At 43.2% G+C, this 14,826-nt stretch overlaps 1 protein-coding gene across 1 annotated transcript; it reads right to left on the bottom strand.

Moving 5' to 3' along the window:
- Positions 1–55: 55 nt before the first annotated feature.
- BCCIP (BRCA2 and CDKN1A interacting protein) lies at positions 56–14,825 on the bottom strand. Its single transcript, XM_081193065.1, has 7 exons — positions 14,637–14,825; positions 11,209–11,283; positions 9,974–10,054; positions 7,955–8,044; positions 3,655–3,842; positions 1,985–2,159; positions 56–447 (listed from the first exon to the last, which is right to left on the bottom strand). The coding sequence occupies exons 1-7, from the start codon at positions 14,784–14,786 to the stop codon at positions 277–279; spliced, it is 930 nt and encodes a 309-aa protein (XP_081049191.1). The 5' UTR covers positions 14,787–14,825; the 3' UTR covers positions 56–276.
- Between the last annotated feature and the right edge of the window lies 1 nt (position 14,826).

The raw sequence follows: 14,826 nt of genomic DNA, 5'->3' as shown, positions 1-14,826 counted from the left end.
CAACATGGAAACAACCTACAGTTAGTTAGAAAAGTGTTCAACAACTATTAAATGATTACTGTTTTGAGGGGTTTTTTATTGCACTTGTAATCACGGATGTTTCAAAATGGCAATTCTCTGCCAATAAGAACAAGTTGTGTAGGTGATGTACTTTATGAGAATATAAAGGAGATCCTGAAATAATGCAGAATTGGTATGGAAAATTTCTAGACACCACTGTAAAGTCGAATAACTTTTACATGGTGACTTCACAAAACCGTTAGCTCAGAGAATGGTTCAGACAGAAAGATATTCTTTGAGTTTATCCATGATGGCATTCATCCTGTCAGCAGGGATTACCATCACAGTTCGTAAAGGTTTCATGGGTACATCTTCAAAAGACCATCTGCCTCCCAAACATGAGTCGCTTTCCTCTTCTACTGAGTAATTGAACTTCAGAAGCGATTTCTAAAACAAAATAAGTAAACTCGTTAAAAGCATTTGAATTGCCGTATTTCTGCTTCCTTTTAAAAAAGAATTAAGAATACTTATATAACTTAGACTGTCTACAAAGGAAGGCCAGGTAAAGTCATTTTAATAAGACACAGTGGTAACCGAAGATTCGATGTCCTGTTATGGAACTTGGTGTGCAATGTTTCATAAACTTGCATACCAAATTTAGACTTGCTTGAATGCTTCTACATAGTATGCAGAGACAAATGCTGAAAAAGGTCACTGCACACCCTAAAGGAGACTCTGGAAACATATAATGAACCAGTAGGCTGAACCAAGGGAAAATAGCATCATGTTAAGATGTAGCCTTGGACAACTCTTTATTTTTCAGATAATTCCCATATTCTGTTTTAAAGGCACATGGTATGCCTACCTGATCATGCAAATAAATAGGATGTATGTAAATTATATTATCTATTCATGATGTCAATTTTAAAGTGTTCTAAACCACATTTTAGTTTTCAGAAAGTATTGTGGCAAGGACTGATACAATGTCACGAGAAGTTTAAAAACATGAGAAATCAATATATAAATGTACAGATATGGTGGCAACCCCTGAAAACTGGAACATACAAAGAAAACTGCATCTTCAAATCTCTCTACAAGCAGGACTAATTATTATTTTTTTAAAAATCAGGCATTGCAATTCTCTTTATCTTTTATGTATAGACTGCCTTTCCATTTACATCACACTCAAAGCAGTTTACAGCAATGTACAATATGGCCATGAACTTGTTATGTCTGGTCTGCTTGAATATAACTGCAGTGCTAGGCTAGGCTAATCTGGGATATGCCTGGGGAGAAAAGAGTATCTTTGTATAAACAATAGATTGAACTATTGAATGTGTCTACAAGTGCTTCCGGGGCTAAAAGTATATTATCTGAAATCTGGCAGATCATCAGGCAATTAATGAAAAACACTACTCCCTGTATTAAGTCAAGTGGGACACTGCATGCAAATAATGAGGAAGTTTAAAAGGGTAGGGAGAGGATGGGGCAGGGAAGCATTGCAAAAAAAGAAAGAAAAGCCCACTAGCTGCCACCCCTCAAATCAACACAGACAAGATCTGCACACAGAAATATCCCTGACAGCAGATTGCAGCACCCAAGCTATACTTCTACTAGCCAGACACAAGCTCTCGTGACTAGGGTTGGCAAAACCAAATTCATTCCCCATTCAGCCCCAAGGACAGCTTCAATGCAGGCCATTCCGAGCAAAGCTGCTGCTGTAGTAGTGGTGGCAACTGAACCTGGAGCTGACTCCAATGAATCAAGATGCATGAACTGGGGTGCAAGAACAATGGAGATCTTTCGTCTTCGTTTTCCCTGCCCCCTTTCCACCACTGTGGGCATTATCTATGCTGAACAATTTGCCTTGACTACGTTCAATAGCTGCTACACGCTAGAAAGAAAAACAGCCTCAAATCTTTTTGGTTCCCCGGTATACATCAAAATACACCAAAAAAGTTGAGCAACAACAACGAAGTCTCACCTCATAAAAGAATTCTTCCTCAGCATTTGAAAACATCAGTTCTTCTTTCTGGCGGCTGCTGCTTCCCTTTTTTCTGATATTACTCTTCTTATTAGTAAAAGTTTTGCTAATTAGAAGATAGAAGTAGCATTTTCCACAAGGTTTGTTTGTTTTTTGAGCTTCAATTAGTTCTTTCCTATAAATAAACACATATTTACACCAAAAAATTACTCATGCTTCAGTCAAACCTATGCACAACTGCAGGAAAGATCAATCGGAAAACATTTCTATTGTGTCCAGACCTCACTCAAGAGAGTCACATATTTTCAGCCCAACCCTCAAATAAAGATGCCTGCTTTGCCACAACAGTGCTTTCTCATGTGCCAACACAATCCTCAGAAGTGTGCATAAACACACTGTTCCACCATCCCTTAAGAGGTGAGTGAAAACATTCTGAGCAACAAATGCTCCTGCTGTTGTTAGAATATAAAAAGAAACTTTAGGATTATGCATCTTTTTCTCCTTCCTCTTCTTCCCACTGCCTCTCTTCATCTCACTCCACAGCAAAAAAGCTGCTTCGTTGAAACTGAAGACTTTTCCTTCATGAGCCCTGCAGACCTATGGTCCCCCAGGAGAATTCATAATCTGCTTAGGGGAATAATTGTGAAATTAAATATTTCTGTTCCACTCTCTTTTTACATGTAAGGGCATTAAGGAAGATTACCCAATGTTCCAGAAGAAAAGCTGGTGGTTACTGGGCAAAAAACTGGCCTAGTTCACCCAACATGCTAAGTCAAATTCTGGCTTAGCTAGACCACAAATGCCTGGAGAGGGGTTTGCAACAACTCTACTAAGCAAGGTTTAATTTAGTATATGGCCCAAACTGTGGTGAAGCTCTCCTACACGAACCAAAGCTGTGGGCACTTCCAGTTCTATAAACCATAGCTTACTGGACCAGGAATATGTCTGTTCTACACTCCTTGCTCCCAGTTTTTATGAATATTTAATATTCCTTAAATCCAGTGTTCTGTGATGTCTGAATCAGGAAACTGATGTAACCACAAAACAAACAAGGTCATGAAACCAGGGGGAAAGCGCAAATTATTCTACTGCCAGAACTATTTAAAATCGTTTCAAACAACTAAAGAGTCTTCTCTGAATTCTTGGCATCAGCTTTGCTAAAACTGCTTACTGATCTCTGGTTATGCATCTCACTTATCAGCCTTAATTCTTAAAATAAATATCCAGTGTTTAGTCAAAAGTTCAGAAATTTAAACAAATTTCTGTAACCAATCTGCCAGGAATAGAAGCCACTATAATAAAAGATAAATGGTTAGAATGTAGCTGTTTTTAGTGAGTGTTCTCCAAGCAACAGCACAACTCTCAAAACAATTCACAGAACACATTTGTCTGGATCCAATATATTGCAGAGTAATTCTAAGTGGCTTTTTTCATCCCTTACAAAGTGCTTTCACATATGAGTAAAACTCACCTATACACAATATGTGAAATATTGAATGTTTGCACCAAAGGCCACTTTAAGAGATCAATACTAAAAATGTTGGTTTCTGCTTCTCGGGGGACCTTTTTCCCCCCACTCTACACATTTCCATTTAAATAAGATTTCAGAGGTCATCCGAGGATAAAAAAAAAAAAATTCTGTTCAAAAATGGTTTTGGAAAAGCTCTTACTGCAGTTGCTGGTGCATGGGCAGAGCGATCTGGGGAGGTACATTAATGAATCTTTCACTTAGTAGGAAGCCCACAGGCTTGGTGGTGTCACTTAGGAGCTTATCCAGCTGTTCAACCATACTCTGTTCACAGTTCTTCTCACACTGGCTTAAAACCAGCTCTTTAATTTGTTCAGCACATTCGGTACCCTAGGAATCAAAGGATAGATTTTCTTTGCATTACAGAATAATTATTTACATAAGGCAACTTGAAAAGAGAGCTTCTGGGCATTGTTTTACAGGACTCTGGGAAATTTCTTGCTGTGACTTTTAATGATTTGTAGGAATTTCTTTTTAGATTATTTAATCAACGCTCAAACAAATGCATGTAGGGGAGTTTTAATTCGGAAAGGATGGCAAAAACGGTAACCAAGTATTAGCATTCCACTCTTGCTTAGGGCCACAGAGCCAGCCACATGACTAAAAGAATACTTTATAAAATTATATGAAGTACTCAGCATAAATGGCCTAATAAAGCAAATGAAAGTGATAAATCAATGCATTAAAACATTGGGTTATAATTTTGTTCAAGCAATGCAAACAACAGGAAACTACAACTGGATCCTACTGAGTTTTTAAATGTTTATTGAGTAACACCATTCTAGTACCAACATGATCTTTTCTTACAGAAATAATCTTCAATTATTTCCACAGCTCTTAAGTATGACTACACACATCCAGAAAGAGACTGAACAGATATTAGGTGATATCCAATGTTAAATCCATTTATTTCAGTGAATCTATTCCAAGTATGACTTAGTTTGCTATTGCCTGATAGCACCATTGGTGATGTTCTAAAACAGTGTAATGGCTCATGCAGGTCTTATTGCAAAGCCAAATTAAAGTCAACCACTGGGATTATTTTTGTCAATTTTGCATTTTTATTCTTTTCACTTTGCATATTGTCAGGGAACTGCCATCGGAGGAACAGGTGGGGAGAGGGCTCACGGAGGCTGGGAGGGACTCAGCAGCGGAAGCAGGGACCAGCAGGGGGAGAGATGGGTCTCCGGAGGAAAGTCTCACGAAGGCTGAGAGAGACGCAGCAGCTAAAGCAGGAATTAGCAGGGAAAGGGGAGGATCTCTGAGGGAAAGCGAGCAAGAGGGAGGGCTCAGGGACACGTCCAGCGAGAACAGTGGGGAGGTGTCAGAAGCTCCCATAGGGAGACCCATTCCTCGCCGGAAGCTGTCACGTCGTGAGTCCAGAAGACGTATTTCCGTTAAGGAGCTTCTATGCTGGAAGCGCTTCCGAAAACAACCACTGTCGGAATCTGCAAGTGACTAGGGCAGACATGTCTGAGGAGCTCTGTCACACACAGAGGTTTGTGGAGTTGTACAAACTCTGAGGGACCACGATTTTACGCACAAGCAGCTAATCATCCCATCACACATATGTTCCACTTCGTTAGATCAATATACCATATTTTTCGCCCTATAAGACACACCGTCCCATAAGGCGCACCTAGTTTTTTGGGGGGGAAATAAAGGGGAAAAAATTATTTCCCCCCCAGGCGCGGGGCTGGGGCGGGAGAGGCCCGAGCTTCCCCCGACCCCAGCCCCCAAACAGGCAGCTCTCTGCAAGCCGTGGGAGCCCAGCCTTGGCTCCCGCTGCTTGCGGAGAGGTCCGCGAAGCCTGGAGAGTGAGAGGGGTCAGTGCGCACCGACCCCTCTCGCTCTCCAGGCTTCAGCGAAAGCCTGCATTCCGCCCCATAGGACGCACACACATTTTCCCTTCATTTTTGGAGGGGAAAAAGTGCGTCCTATAGGGCGAAAAATACGGTACATATTTACACCCCTGCAAATTAACATCCTTCAAAGGATTCTTAAAGTTGCATAAATTATTTTTAAAATATATATATATTATCATTTCAATATTTAAATAACCTAGAAAGTCACACAGTCAGACACATGAAGTGTCACGTCAGACTGATCTCTCCAAAAGTTTTCACCTGCCATTTCAACAGACACCTAGACTTGCGTCATTCTTTTCATTCATGCAGGAAGAGAGCACAGGTGAAATAACATTTCCATAATTTTCATACCAGAAAAATTACTCACTTTCCTTAACATTACTACAAATGGTTTTAGGGTTCATTGACAGTACCCCCACAAGTTTTAAAACCTGTTTATAAACCTGTTTTGTTTATACAAAACTTACTAACTTGGTCAATGCAACCTCAACTGCATCTGCACATTTTTGCAAGCAACGTACACCTTCACTTCAGCAGATGGCTAGACTTAATGGCAACTCTTAATTAAGAAGCTTTGGATGATCACATTTCTCTGTTTACAGAAAGATCTTTGCAAAATGCATTGTTGAGGGTTGCTGCAAAACTTCCAGGACGCAATGTCACTGGCCTCCTTCAAAAGAATCAAAAGATGTGGCGATGGGCTTTAATGTTGAAGTATTTATGTGAAGGACGCTTGCCCATTACACAGGACCTGTGAAATGTTCATCAAGCCACTCTCACATTGCTTTGTGCTGTATGAGAATGTTACAATTAATGAACTATTAGGGCTGTTCAGAGGAAGACATCCAACAAGGCAATATATGCCATCCAAACCCACAAAATATGGCATAAAATTATGGCTGCTTTGTCTCAGCAGCTCAAAACATAGGTAGGTGGTGGTTGAAAAATTAACACATTTATAGCCTGCTAGATAGAATATAGCAACCGATAATTTCACTATTGTGTTGCTGCTTGGGAGATTAGCTAAAAAACCCCGGCTCCTATCAACAAATAGAAGAAAAAGAAACAAGCCTTAAATTCCCCCAGAGTTCCTGGCTCATGAATCCAAAAGGGTCAACAGCAGTGTTTTTGTTTTTTCAAGAAGATCTGACACTTGTAAATTATGTATCAAAGGAAGAAAGGAAAATTCTTATTATTTTGTCAATGTATAATAGTGCAACAATCTCAGACCACAATTCCCTGCCTGAGATCGTTCATTATATTTATTGATTTATTAAATGAAACCAAAGGTACTGTTGACATCTGTGACCACATGCAAATGCATGATCAAATGGTAGCCAATGGTGGTTTTTCCAGTGTAGCACACATTGCCTACCCTACGTTCAACAATCCATACTGGCACCAGCACTCCAGGACCCAAGTCTACAATTTATCAAACCCTGAGTTGAGTTTTGATACACAGAGCTACCTTGCCTGGAACTTTAAGAAAAGCAGCCTCAGAACTGCTTGGCAACAAGAGAAGGAAAAATGTGTCATGTCTGCAATCAAAATGACAGAAAGTTACAGCAATTATTTGTTTTAGTTGAACCGTTTTACCTATCCAATTCATGCAGCTGTGAAATGTGGTCATTGTGCACAGGGTGCTTGAGAATTATGTACAGCAGGCCCACAACTTACACATGATTTACTTATGAATTCCAGTTTTGTGTGGGCAGTGGGAAAATAAATAAATTAATGGAGAGCTGGGGGGCAGTTGAAAGGGGCTGTTTAAGATCCTGCGAGATCTTGTAAAGAGCCCATAAGATCTTGCATGACGTTCCTAGAGCCCAGCAAAACAAGGCACTTTCCACGTCAGGTTTTCTAGTGAAGAAAGAGTTTTAAAGCCCTCCACCATGCTTACCAGACCTTGGAAACATCGCGCAAGGCTCTGTAAGGCTACCATGAGATCTCTTGGATGCCTCCTACAAGCTTCCAGAAGCCTTCAACAACCTTCCCACAGCCCAGTAAGGTAAAGCTAGTCACGTGTGGGCTGTTCCGGGAGTTTACCTTTGTGCACAAATGCCTGGAACGTAACCCAAAGTATGTTGCAGGCCTATTGTATTATAGTTTCAAGTTCTGAGATATATTATTGTTACAGATAATTCAAAGCTTATGAGTATTGGACCGTTATACTTGTGGAACAGTTTTAATTATGCTAAATGTATGCTAATTACAAATTATATTAAAAAATGTGGCCACAATTAGATCCCACATCCCACCTGTGTAGGTTTTTGTACTTAATATTGTGAGGTATTGCTGACCCCAATGAATTGTGTGCAACTATACTGAACAAGAAATGTTCTCAATGAAGGCTTCCTTCACTCCCTTTTCTTGGAAAGGGTGTGATGTTTAATCATTTCCAGCAGATGTTTCTATTTGTATTGATTGTGTTCATTCTGATGCCAGACAGAAAGAAAACATGACTATATGAAATAAAAAAGGGAAAAGGATGGATAACACTGAGGTGCCAAAATATTCAAATTTAGTTGACAGTCAGATTAGCATCATAGTTAAATACAAATTAGTATTACTGACCTTCCTTTCAGTTAAGTTCAGCAGGCTTATGAAGCCAAAAACCTCATCAGGATCATCATCATCATCACTTTCCTCTAAAAGTTCTGCTTGCTATTAAACAGAAAACAAAGGAGAAAATACAACTGAATGCATGTTCTCTATTAAGTCTTTCTGCAAGCATCATAGTCTACTAACAGTCAAGAAGAGAATGTCAATATATATAAGAAAAAAAGCTTATTAAACACAAAGCGGTTTACTTCAGAGTAGGCATACACAGAATTGGGCTGTATGTCATCCTTGTAGCACGTTTTTAAAAGAACAAATTTTAATAAATAACTTTTCTATTAGAACTGTGCCATTACAGTGGTGCCTCGCAAGACGAAATTAATCTGTTCCGCGAGTCTCTTTGTCTTGCGGTTTTTTCGTCTTGTGAAGCACGGCTATTAGCGGCTTAGCGGCTATTAACGGCTTAGCGGCGTTAAGAAAAAGGAAACAAACTCGCAAGAACTCGCAAGACGTTTCGTCTTGCGAAGCAAGCCCATAGGGAAATTCGTCTTGCGGAACGACTCAAAAAACGGAAAACTCTTTCGTCTAGCGAGTTTTTCGTCTTGCGAGGCATTCGTCTTGCGGGGCACCACTGTATATCCACCTCAACACTGTGACCTATTTGCTCCATAGTTCCAGCAGCTAGATAAATGTCTATCTGAAATGATAAAACTGAATCTAGATTCTTTAACTATCAAAGATCAGAGACTTCCAATCATACCAGAATCTTGCTAGAATTTCCCAGCTGATCACTGACATTCCAGCTATTCTGTATTCCATCCCTCTGCATGACCATATGGTAGCACAAGCAGACAAGCAGAGCAGTGGGCTACCTTCTCAAAATAAGTGGATGCAGAAACATAAACCGAAGGTCGCTGAGAGTAAAAACTGATGGCAAGTCAGTTCCCAAGGTGAAATGTCCCAATCTAAGTCCATTGATTTTAGGAATGTTTCAGAGACTTGGCAGCAGTATTGTAGACCGTTGTGCCACAACTTCTGGTCAATGGTTTTGTTTTGTTTTTTGGTGACGGTTTACCAGGGGACAATGGAAACTAGCATAACCGGCAGTGTTATAAGTAACATATGCAGTGCATTTTTCTGTGACTGTTGCGAGCACTTATTGGGCATGACCAACAACAAATAATAACTACTCCATGCCCAAAATGTGGCCAGAGTAGGTATTTCCAAAAGTTCATATTTTCAGTATTAAAAGTAAGGTCGCAATCTGTAGGGTAGGCTCTGCTCTGGGTCCCATCAATGGTGGAGGTATGACCAGTAGCCCATTAAAAATATAAGTGCAAGAATAATTTCTCTTTATTTAATGCCCTGCATTCAAATTCTTTTGTTTTTATTTTGCCAAGATTAGATGCTGTTTGTGGTCTACTGCAACTTATACAAGATGAGGATGGGCAGGTATAATTAGGGAAAAGATGCAAAGTAGATTTTTGCCCCCTAGAGATATGTGTTTTTATCCCTTACTTTTGTTTATCAACTACAGTGGTACCTCGGGTTACATACGCTTCAGGTTACATACGCTTCAGGTTACAGACTCCGCTAACCCAGAAATAGTACCTCGGGTTAAGGACTTTGCTTCAGGATGAGAACAGAAATCGTGTGGCGGCGGCGCAACAGCAGTGGGAGGCCCCATTAGCTAAAGTGGTGTTTCAGGTTAAGAACAGTTTCAGGTTAAGAACGGACCTCTGGAAAGAATTAAGGACATAACCAGAGGTACCACTGTATCATGATCCTAGTGCTGGATCAAAAGTACTGCTACCATAGCAGTAAGCAGAAAGTGATTTTGTTGCTTGCTTAAATTATTGTTGATATGCATTATTTACTCCTGGACCATGTGTGCTGTAGACAGATGCCCCCTGAATGAAGCATGTATGTTTCAGCCCCAAATGTCGTATTAACCAAGGATCAATATATCTTGTTAACCATCAACAGATTTATTCCATAAAATGTCATAAATTAAGATGGGTTTAGATCTCTTACCTTAATAACACTCCCAATGTGATTTTGTTGTATCAATATATCAGTCAGATCAGCTGTACTAACAGGAGCCTTTAGAAACAGCTGGAAGGGAAAGAGTGGTGCAGAGTTTTAGTAGGAAAACACTTTCTGGATCACTTATTAAGATTCATATTGCTTTGTGGACTCAGATTTGCCAGCCACAACTTTTAGTGTTCTACCCCTGAAGGCTAGAAACAGCCATAGACTGAATTTCCATGAAAACTAACATTAGGCTAGCATTCTAGAACCAAAACAAATTGATTTTAGTACAATTCATTTAGGTTCACCCTATTTAGGCATCCGATCCTACACACATTTATCTGGGAATAAGTACCATTTGAATCAATGGAACTTACTTCTGAGCAGTCAAATAGGATTGTGTTGTAAACCCCTCTTCTCAGTGAGCGTATTCATATTCTTTTCCTGTTCATATATTTTCAGTGCCACAATGTAACTTTTTATACCAGCCTTCAGTAACCTTGTGCTCTCCACGTTATAGGGTACAACTCCAGTCAACCTGAGCCACAATGGCCAACGATCAGGGATTATGAGAACTTTATTCCAAAGCATCCAGAGGACACCAGGTTAGAGAAGACTAGCCCTGCTGTCATATGAATTTATTGTATTAGAATTGTGGCATGATCTTCAGTTCTGAAGTGCGTGGGGGTTGAAATCAATTTAGGAATCAGAAAAAAATGAAGTTTCCAGCTATACAGTGAGGTTCAAACTTGTTAGCATCTGTCTGTCTTGAGACACAATGGAGTGCATGTTCAAGCCATTTTTGAACCCCGCACTTGGGATTCTCCATGTCTTTTTCTTTACTGAATGCAATAGCAGGGGTCCTGATCTGAACCACTTCCACCTGCTCACAAACAAACAGAGCAGCTTCAAGGGTAAATAGAGCAGTGTGGGAGAAAAGAGTTAACCCCCTCCTTCAGCATCCCCCAGAATTCAAACATGCTTTTAAGATAAATGTTCAGTTTGACCCTGAAATATTGTAAAACTGGGATATAGATACTGCAAACGATTAGTGTGTGAAGATGCTTCAGAATGCAACAGAACAACCTATGTAAGTTCTGCAATAGTTTAGGGACTCTTGAACTCAAGTCACAGTTATACTAATTCGCATTATCATTTCTTCATGGCATTTGTGCTCTTTCTCTTCATTACATTTTCACATAAAAAGCTACAAATGTCACCAGATGAAACATACATACCTGTTGCAGTAATTTTTTTATTCCATTCTTATCATTATCAGATATTGAATGAGCTTCAAATTCAATATTTACTTCCTGTAAATAAGCACAAAAGACAATCACACAGGTGTTTGCAATGAAATATTGTCCTCAAAAAAAGTTAAGAGGGTGGCGGGGGTAACTGGAAACATCCAATCTTAGAAGTACTAAAGATTTACCTGATACAGATGCTTACCATGTACAAGTGGCAATCTGTAGTATCTATTACATTACTCTAAATGAGGCCTGGGGAGGGTGGACAATGATCAGTAACATCCGCTCTCCTTGTGAAACGAACTGTCTCATTTATTTATTTTTAAAGCCATTTTTAAGGCTACATCCTCACAAAGTAACACTAGAAATGTGTATACAGTGGTACCTTGAGTTATAAACGCCTCAGGTTACAAACGCTTCAGGTTACAAACTCCGCTAACCTGGAAGAGTTACCTCAAGTTGAGAACTTTGCCCCAGGATGAGAATAGAAATCATGTGCCGGCGACGCAGTGGCAGCAAAAGGCCCCATGAGCGAAAGCACACCTCTAGTTAAGAACAGTTTCAGGTTAAGAACGGACCTCTGGAACGAATTAAGTTCATAACTAGAGGTACCACTGTAATTTACATTTAGCATGCTCCTCTGAACATATAGGTACAGTGGTACCTCGCAAGATGAATGCCTCGCAAGACGAAAAACTCGCAAGACGAAAGAGTTTTTCATTTTTTTAGTTGCTTCGCAAGACGAATTTCCCTATGGGCTTGCTTCGCAAGACAAAAACGTCTTACAAGTTTGTTTCCTTTTTCTTAAAACCGTTAATACCCAGGAAACCGTGCTTCGCAAGACGAAAAATTCGCAAGACGAAAAACCTCGCAGAACGAATTAATTTCGTCTTGCGAGGCACCACTGTATCTATGGACTCAGTTAAATGCAGCATTGAAAAGTTTTTCAAGGCCAACTTAAATGTATGTAATAAAACGACAAGGCATATGTCAACTGGAACAGAGTTCCAGTTTGGAGGCCACCATGGAGAAGATCCTGTCTGTTTTTTAAGGTAACCTAACCCAGTGTTTCCCAACCACTGTTCCGCGGCACACTAGTGTGCCGCGAGATGTTGCCTGGTGTGCCGCGGGAAAAATTAAAAAATTCAAAATATATATATATTTTTTAAAAGTCAAATTTTCGATTGGGGCGCCGTCACTAGATGACCCCTGGGGTTCCCTCCCTCCCTCCCGCTCTGCGCCTCCCTCCTCCTCCTCCTCCTCCTGGGAGTCCCTTCCTGGCTCTCGGCCAAGGCTTGGCGGCTGCCACTCACTCGCTCGCCCACCCGGCCCTCCATCCCTGCACCCGGCCTCTCCCCCTCCGTCCCCGGCGCGGGGGCTGCCGGGATCCGTAGTCCCCTCGCCCTTGGGCTCCGCGCCCGCGCGGGGTGCGCAAACTACGTTTCCCAGCGTGGCCTGGCGGGCCGGGCGTTTTGTTTGAAGCGCTCTTCTCCCGGCCATGGAATGAGCGCAGCGGCGGCGGCCGGGCGGGCAGGGGCTCTTCCGCGCAGACCCCGCGCAGCCTGCCTGCGCCCCCGCGGAGATCGGGCGGCAGGATGGAGCCCGGGGATCCCCGCGGAGGCGGAGCGGCGGAGGCTGCCCCCCAGGTAGGGCTGCGTCGGGGGGGGGTTATTTTTGCAATACTGCATCCGCGCCGGAGGGGACGCATCGGACCGCGGGGAGACCCCTTGGCGGGTGTGCAAGGCAATGCATGCGTGCAGGCGTTGCATGGAGTGCAGTGCAATGCAATGGCAACGCGGCGCCCTGCATGTATGCATGCAACTTCCACCGGCGCTCCGGACTTGGCAGGTGAGGGGGGTCCCCAGTGGGCGGCAGAGAGAGCCGGGAGGGCGAAGGGGAGCCGGGGGGGAGCAGCGCTGCTCCCCGAGCCGAGCCCGGGGGGAAACTTCGGCGTGTTGCGCCGGGTGTTGGAAGCGGAGGCTGGCGGGGGCCCCTCACCTGCAAAACCTGGTCGCCTCTCATATATTTCGTGCATTGCATTCATCACCCGCTTTCTCCTCCAAGGAGCTCCCGGGGGCGCGCGTGGTTCTCCCCGTGTTATCCTCGCAACAACAGCCCTGCGAGGTGGGTCAGGCGAGTGGCCCAAGGGAGCACCCAGGGATTGTCCTGGCCAGGTGGGGTGATTTGAACCCTGCTCTCTGCCCGGTCTTCGTCCTCATTTAGCCCCCACATGTGCATGACTGTGCATGACTGAGGTTTTCCCCCCTCGTCTTGGCTATGGTGTGAGTCTGTCCTGTTAATTAATGGGGTTCTGCCTTCGGAGAATATGAGCCAGCCCTCAAGGAGGTGATTATGTAATTTGCTAGCAATTCATGTCCCTCCCGGCGTGACGCTGCGCGCTGACATCACGGGGCTGTAATGGTGGTGTGCCTCGAGATTTTTTTCATGAAACAAGTGTGCCTTTGCCCAAAAAAGGTTGGGAAACACTGACCTAACCAATCTTACTGGCAGGCACTCAAAGACAGCCCCTGAAGCAGATCCCCCTACTTCTGCTGTCCCATTAAAGAAATAGCGTAACAGTGTCAGTGTGCTAGTTGCACTACTCTCAAGAGTGACCTGCTAAGCCTACTTAAGACTTTGTGCTGGTGTTAATATGCCCCGAAGCAATCTTAAGTTTCTTGTCCCAACAGACTTTTCAGAACTGACTGCTTTTCATTATGGGGCTGGTGGTGCCGTGCTGTTCTTATTGCAATAATTTAAACAGATTTTATACAGGCATATAGCATATCATTGCTTTTTTCCTATGCTTTTAGTGGTTCTTGTTTTTATGTGGAGGCTGCCTGGAGTCCCATCCACGAAAAAAGTGGCGAATAAAAAAAAATAGTAATCGTCATCGTCTGTCAACTGGACAAAAGCTGCTTTAACACCAACCTATTCTTGCACTCGATTAGTGGCAAAAGCTGACCTGCACTTTCAGCTGGGAACCTAGCACATACTCAGAGAACCGCCAATCAATCAATCAATCAATCACTCTCTGAAGTTACTTCATATGGTCTTAGGATGAGCCCTGGCCCTTAAAAAAACACAACACTGAGCCCTGCCCTCTCATGCAGCCCCCCTTGCCTCTACAACAGGGACGAGGAACCTTTGGTTTCCACCCCCCTCGACGGATGAGGCAGGTGGGGGCTATAAAGAGCCCCACAGACAGGTCGGAGGGTCGGCGGTGGTCGTCTCCCCCCACGCCCACCCCCCACTCCTGGAGGTGGGGACCGTTGCGAGAGACGCATGGCAGAAACACCGCCGACGCCATGGGTCCCAACCGACGACCCTGAGGCGCAGAGGGGCCTTCGCGGCGGCAGAAGCTGCTCCCAAAGCCACGGCGCCGGAAGAGGAACGAACCCCGGCCGCTCTTTTACCTGGTTAAGCTCTTCCTCCTCGTCGTCGTCGTCACTGTCTTCCTCGCTGCCCGGCTCCTCCGAGGAGTCGTCCTCCGTGTCGCCGCCGCCTTCCTCCTCCCGGCACTCAGGCGGCCCTGCCGCTCGCCTCCGCTTAGCCCGAGAGGCCATGCTGCCGAGCTCTCCCCCCCTCCTTTGTGCGCCTGCGCCC

Source organism: Podarcis bocagei (assembly GCF_964188305.1).
Source record: "Podarcis bocagei genome assembly, chromosome: 4".
Lineage (NCBI taxonomy): Eukaryota > Metazoa > Chordata > Lepidosauria > Squamata > Lacertidae > Podarcis > Podarcis bocagei.
The sequence above is the reverse complement of the archived record's forward strand: the minus strand, read 5'-3'. Positions and strand labels throughout refer to the sequence as shown.

What these genes read in the sequence shown, in the direction of transcription:
- BCCIP (XM_081193065.1), bottom strand. Translation starts at nt 14,786, where the DNA reads ATGGCCTCTCGGGCTAAGCGGAGGCGAGCGGCAGGGCCGCCTGAGTGC. An exon ending in AGGAGGAAGAGCTTAACCAG is followed by an intron (nt 11,284 to 14,636) that starts GTAAAAGAGCGG and finishes GCTTATTTACAG; the next exon opens with GAAGTAAATATTGAATTTGA. An exon ending in TAAAAAAATTACTGCAACAG is followed by an intron (nt 10,055 to 11,208) that starts GTATGTATGTTT and finishes TTTCCCTTCCAG; the next exon opens with CTGTTTCTAAAGGCTCCTGT.